This window comes from Microchirus variegatus (genome assembly GCF_963457635.1).
Source record: "Microchirus variegatus genome assembly, chromosome: 15".
NCBI lineage: Eukaryota > Metazoa > Chordata > Actinopteri > Pleuronectiformes > Soleidae > Microchirus > Microchirus variegatus.
The window spans coordinates 5909370-5916116 of record NC_139816.1 but is presented as its reverse complement, the minus strand read 5'-3'; the positions used below and the strand labels follow the sequence as shown (position 1 = coordinate 5916116).

The following is a 6747-nucleotide window of genomic DNA, read 5'->3' as shown; positions in this document are numbered from 1 at the left end:
ACGTTCAAACTAATTAAAAAATACTGCACACACTTAACACATTTTGTTCAAAGTTTACAGTTTCGCTCATTTATAAGAAATCAGGGTTCAAATGATTATTATGATGAAAAAGGGAGGAGGAGAAACTGTCGACATGAGGTCAAGGACAAATAAATACTCACCTGTCTCTGGTTCTGTCGTTGACAGAATAATCCTGTCAGCTTTGCAGAGCTCTGACGATCGAGTTTCACCCACAAATTCTCCCGTTTCAATCTGCTGGAAAACAAATGTCCTCATTCCAGAGTAAACAGAAGAGAGATGAAGTCTGTCACCAGTGAAGCAGCTTCACCCTCCAGTTTGTTTACTTCTGTTTGACAGCGGAACAAAGTGCTCGCTTCCTCGTTGACCTCTGACCTCTGACAGCCTGGGTCACCGTGAACTGTCAAGTGCAGACAAACACACACACACACACACAAACACTGTAGAGACGAGGAAAGACGAGATAAGAACAGGGAAGAGGTTGACCTAGACTGATGTATTTGACCCACTTCCTGTCTGCTTTTGGGACTGCAACTGCATTTATTTCCATGAAAGGCACTATAAAAAATAATAATTATTATAATAACAAAACACATGTACACAAATCCGACTCATTCTTCACAATAAATGCTTTTGAAATATGTGAAATCACAGGTTTACAGTTGAATTCAGAAGCTTATAAACGACACCGATGCTCATGAACGTTAAGTTCACTTTACGACATAATTACATTTTCACTGTGTATATAAAAAATAACTCGATAAAATACCAAAAAACATGTTCTATAATAAGGCCATGACTGTTTTTTGCTTTAAAGGAATAGTTCAGGTGTTTTGAAGCATGGCTGTGCGAGTTACTGTAGAAGACACACTGACTGTGCTGTGAGCGCCCCCTTGTGTCTGCGACTAAAACATCTACAGGTGCTGAAGTCAATAAGACAATATCTTAAGTATATGGACTTTATTACGCAGCTAAGACAGACATTTTGACTGGAAACTGAAATGTGTGTCAACGTTTAAAACCACTCACTCTCCCACACCAAACCCCATAGAGAAAATCATCGATTTTAACATCACAGCACACAGGAGTTCACAGGAGCTGCTGATCCACTGCTGCCTCCATCAGTACGCTCAAATGTGTTATTTTGTAAATTCGGTGTTTGAAAATCCTTTGTTCGGATTCACATCAGTGACACAAAGTGACCACACGAGGCAGCAGTAGACCAACAGCTCCTGTGTCCCTGTGAGCTAAAATCACTGGTTTTCTCTATGGGGTTTGGTGTGGGAGAGTGAGTGGTTTACAAACTCCAGTTTCCGGTTGTAAAAGTCTGTCTAACGGTGAAATAAAGACGTGAACACGTTCTTGAGATATAGTAATATAAATTGATTCATTACATTTTCTAAGGAAATGTAAAAATTGAAGGGATAAAAACATTTTGTTTATAATTAAAGACATTATAATATTTATCAGCGACTCTCCAACGCCATGTGTTGTTAATTTTCTGGTTATAGAGATATTTCTGATATAGAAATTCATAATCTTTGGGATATATATATATATATATATATATATATAAATTTGTTTTGAAAACATAAAAAAAAACATTTAAATGTACCTGTATAAATGTTTACACAATTGTTTTGTCAGGTTTTTGTCCAGCTTGACCTCCCTTCTGTCCTCTTTTCACTCACGTCTGAAAGCGAGAATGAAAACTGCGATTGCTGGAGTTTCTGCTCTTGTAGGACTCCAGCGGGGACAGAGGACGGATAACAGTGTCCTCCAGTGTCTCTGGTCAGAGGACGGTGATCTCCGTCTGCAGGATGGACTGAGCGCGGGAGTTTCTGGGGAACTGGGCCAGGTTCTCGGTGCCGTTTCGCCCGCCTGACGGAGCGCGCCACCTGTGGCCCCGCCCCACGCAGGAAGTGAGGGACAAACTCCTCCACGTCCTCCTCAGCTCGCTCTGGACCTGTTTGGACACGGAGGGAAAAAGCTGATTGGGACTGTGAGACGAGTGAGTATCTAGTCTGGCCAGTAGGGGGCAGCATGAGTTAAAAAAAACTGTTCAGGGCATTTTTTTTTTGTCTGTGTCAATATGGACAGATATCATTAGCCTAATAGCATAATTGCCTAAGTCATTTTTTTGGTAATTGTGATATTTGGCTAACTTTACCAATGTGCTTGCTAAAATAGTGTTTTTTCTTGTTTTCCGAAAACGTTCAAATATGACTAAGGCAACTATGCTATTAGGCTAACGTAAAAGTTAACAATATAATAGCGCTGGGCATGTTAGCGCGTTAACGGCGGTTAACGCGAGCGTTAGCTCCTTTAGCGCTGTTAGAGCGCCTACAGTCGAACTGGAGCGGTTTGTTTATGAAAAGTTAGCTCCTTTAGCTGCGTTAGCTCTTTTAGCACCGTTAGTGCGCCTACAGTCCAACTGTAGCGGTCTGTATATTAAACGAGAAAGAGCAGCGCTACAAATAACCAGCGTACCTGTGTACTGCGTATGTGTGCCTCTGTTTTTAAAGTTTAGCGTTACTTTACAGACTCATTTTAACAATCGGGAGTAACGTAAACATGACGTCACAAGCGTCTTTTTCAAGTCAGTCGTCATGGAAACACGTCGTGCGTTATCGTTGGCGCCGGTAATGCTGTTAACTGTCGTTAACGTGCCCATCACTACAATAAATATGTTTTTAAGATACAAAATGAATGTATTACTAAATAAATGAGCCACAAGTTTGAGACCTCTGATGTAGGGAGGTGGAGACTCACCTCGCTGTTGAGGAAACAGTACAAGACGGCGACGATTAGACCCTGAAACACACAGCGAGCATAAGGACACGTGAATGACGACGAGGAAACGCAATCCTTCATCTGAAATAATCTTTAGAAAGTGGTCGTGTGACACCTGGAAGGATCCGAGGCCGAGGTCAAAGAAGATCTTGATGCGATTCATGTTTTTGTCCTGAGGCTCCGTCAGGTAAACAAACACCATGTAGTTGACGCCAAACAGGGGAATGAGCAGCAGGGTGGACTTAGCCAGACGTCTGTGGAAGAAAAACACATAATACATCTGTTCACATATGTACATATTACATTAAAAACCAGACGTTTGCAGCTTGAATAGTCGTTTACCACATTAACAATGTATAGAGTGTATTTATGATTCATTTAATGTTATATTCATTGAAAAAAAGTGCTTTTCCTTCCAAATTAAGGAGATTTCTAAGTGACCCCAAACTTTTGAATGATAGTGTATACCAGAGTATGTGATCAGATGGGAGAATGTAGCTGAAAAATGCCAAGAAATGGGTGGAGAGCTGAGTGAGAGGGACTAAAGGGGGAGGAGTCAGGGACAATGAGGCTCAAAGTGATTGGACAAGAGGGTGATGAAAGAGTGGACTTAGAAAACCAATGGTAACATGTGAGTGCAGTAGCTGGTGTGTGACCAGAGAGGGCAGCAGATACAACAATTTCTTTAATCACAACATGTAAAATTAAATTCCTTTTGCACTGGGATCAACAAACGACATAAAGCAGAAACACATACACACTGTGTAAATGTATAATAAAAGTTCAGGGTTCAAGACAAGAAGACTCTCCGTACCTATACTGCGATTTCTCGTTGCCTCCGACGTCGGTGCAGCGCAGCTTCTGCACCAGAATGCGAATGATGCTGACGAAGAGAATGAAGTTGATCTTGAGGTGAAGATTTTAAACAAAAACAACAAAATGAAAGATGAAGGTCATTGGTTGCAGAAGTGTTTCCCAAACTTTCTATACACAAAAGCCATAAAAGCACATTTGTGCCTAACGTAGCAACGTACTGTACATATACGGCCATATATGTTATAACTAATGTCTAATATAAATAATTGTATATATGTTATTTGAAACACATGCACATAAATGTTAATTAAAAGGTTAGGAAAATTCTGCAAATTTGTTTGGGGACCCAAAAAAAATCCCCCATGAACCATCTGAGAGTCCCGACCCAGACTTTGGGAACCACTGCTTTACAGGTGGATCTGACAAGAACAGTGAACCTTTTAAAGATTAATCTTGTTTTTTTACACTTGATTTTAAGTTGAAACAGTTGTCTTGAGCACAGGTTGCCATGGTGATCTTGTCAGTGACAGTGACGTGGAAAACTTTAGACTTTAGACGAAAAACAACAACAACTTTCTCACAAAAACATGAAGGGAAATGAAGAAGAAGAAGAAGAAGAACTCACAATGACAGACGCCATGATGGGCCAGTTGATGAGTCTGTTGGGGATCGGGTTTTCGTTCATCTCCCAACATCTGTAAATAAACCATGACCACGTCACTTTATTTAAACTGAAACTGTGACATAAACAAACAAACAAACAAAGAAAGAGCTTCTTATTTGTTGAATTTGTGCCACAGCGACACAGACGTGAAGAAAATCAATATCTTTTGCTGATAATCACCTGATCATTTAATAACAATATTACAAATGTGATTCCTTAATAATATAAAATATTATGTATATATGTATGTATATATGTATGTATATACATATATATATGTATATATTTTTTTCGTCTTTTATGGAACTACAATTGTGCTCAAATACAAGAAACAGAGTTTGTATGCATATAAATGTTATGACTTTTTGGATTTTTATGATATAGTATATACATATTTACACACGATATAGTGTATAATATACACTAGATAGATACAAAGATAGATGTAGTGAGTGGCGATGGCCACTAGAGGTCGACTCACCTCGTGTCCTCGAGGTTTATTCTACAGATGATCCACGCGACCATGAAGACCAGAGGGATTCCTGAGACAAGAGAGAGAGTGTTTAGATTCTCAGTGACACACAGAACATTCTGCTGAGGGGCCACGCAGGAAACACACACACACACACACACACACACACACATGCTGGTTTCACATTCTTTGTGTGGACACTCACAGACACAATACATTCCCTATAACCCCTTAGCCTAACCTTAACCATCACAACTAAATGTTTAACCCTTTAAGGTACTACTCAACCATTTGGTCGACCACACTTTAAGTCATTATATCTCATTGAAAAATGCATCAAGTTGAACTCACTAACACTTAATGTGACTTGTTGTGAATGTTGTACTTAATGAATTATGCAAACCAGGTTTATTATGAACAGACGTCTCAACCGTTTGGTAGAGGCCTGTATCTGAAATACTGTAGGGTATAATTTAAAAAAAATATATATATATTGACTGTCATTATGTTATCATAAGTAAATAAAATACAATAAAATAAAAAACAAAATATGGAAAAAAAAAAAAAAATGTCCTTTGCTTTTTTCTTGGTGCATACATTAAAGGGTTAACCTTAACCTTTATCCTTTAACCTTAACCCTAAAATTGGGTCTTAATCCTCAAAAAGCGCGTTAAAGTTAGTGGACCGACCAAAAATGTCCATTAAATGTATTAACATTTATTTCCTGGAGATTTCCACTCACTTTAACCTTTAACCTAAAATGTATTAATTTACATTATGAGGACTTGATTTCTGTCCCACAGGTCCTCACAACATGAGGAATACCAGTCACACACACACACACAGAGGTTTACATTAAACAGCTGCAGTGAAGTGGTGATGTGTCGTACAGGAAGTGTTGTTGCTGCTGCTGCTGTGGTCACAGTGTGATGATGATGATGATGATGATGATGATGATGATTGAGAGTCAAAGTCACAAACTGTCTGACCTCATACATTTCTTTAATTCTTATTCTACTGTCGTCTCTCAGCCTCCATCACGATCACACTTTTGTTTATTTATCTACTTCATTTTTTTTTTACATTTTAAGGGACTACTTTAATGCACGTTATAGACTTACAGCTCTTTGTGGTGAATGCAAGACAATAAAGTACTATCTTATCTTGTATGATTTCCATTCTGATTGGTCCTTGCACTGACTCACTTCCCATTGCAAAGTGCACACATGTAAATACTGTTATTTTAGATTTATATCTGGTTATTTTTATATCTATACTTCTGTTCCAAGTGCCTTAAACCGCAAATAAAGTTGTTTGAACTTGAATTTTAAGTCATTTAATGACATGTCAGTGGGATTGAATTGTCTTATTTTATTTATTTATTTATTTTTAATCTTGATGAATTTCAATGTATCTGTACTTTTAATTCCCCTGGAGTCTGATTATATAACGATACTCCTTTTATAAAATACCCCTTTAGCGTCATATGTGTAAAACTGAGCTGATCCTGACTCTTTTTAATCCTAATTCAGTTTTCTTGTCACTGTGTTTGTCCGAGTGTCTTAACACACAATAATCCTGCACATATTGTATGTACATATATATATATGTGTATATAGTTTTTCAGTGGTTCGAACCCCAGCCGATGAACATGTAGACGGAGAGCGGTGTGGAGCAGGTGTGGATGACGAGCAGCAGCGTGTGCAGGTAAAGACCTTCCACCAGCAGCCACAAGAAGTTTGCCATGATGAAGTAGTTGAAGAACACGAGGCTGGATTTACAGCCCACCTACAAACAACAACAACAACAACAACAACAACAACAACAACAACAACAACAACAACAACACATGTTAAATATATATCATTTATCTCAATGTTAAACAGACTTTGTTTCAAACACTCACTCTCCCACACCAAACCCCATAGGACACAGGAGCTGCTGGTCCACTGCTGCCTCGTGTGGTCACTTTGTGTCACTGAGG

General features: G+C 38.7%; 1 protein-coding gene across 1 annotated transcript in view; it reads right to left on the bottom strand.

Annotated features, from left to right (window-relative positions):
• Positions 1-1810: 1810 nt before the first annotated feature.
• LOC310937254 (vasoactive intestinal polypeptide receptor 2-like) overlaps positions 1811-6747 on the bottom strand; it is a gene marked incomplete at both ends in the record, with an annotated part of 20583 nt that continues 15646 nt past the window's right edge. Inside the window, 7 exons of the mRNA XM_083901484.1 lie at positions 1811-1984; positions 2791-2832; positions 2927-3065; positions 3626-3717; positions 4253-4322; positions 4773-4833; positions 6401-6551. Of these exons, the coding sequence (XP_083757610.1) occupies positions 1811-1984; positions 2791-2832; positions 2927-3065; positions 3626-3717; positions 4253-4322; positions 4773-4833; positions 6401-6551 (729 nt within the window). The remainder of the gene's footprint in view (positions 1985-2790; positions 2833-2926; positions 3066-3625; positions 3718-4252; positions 4323-4772; positions 4834-6400; positions 6552-6747) is intronic.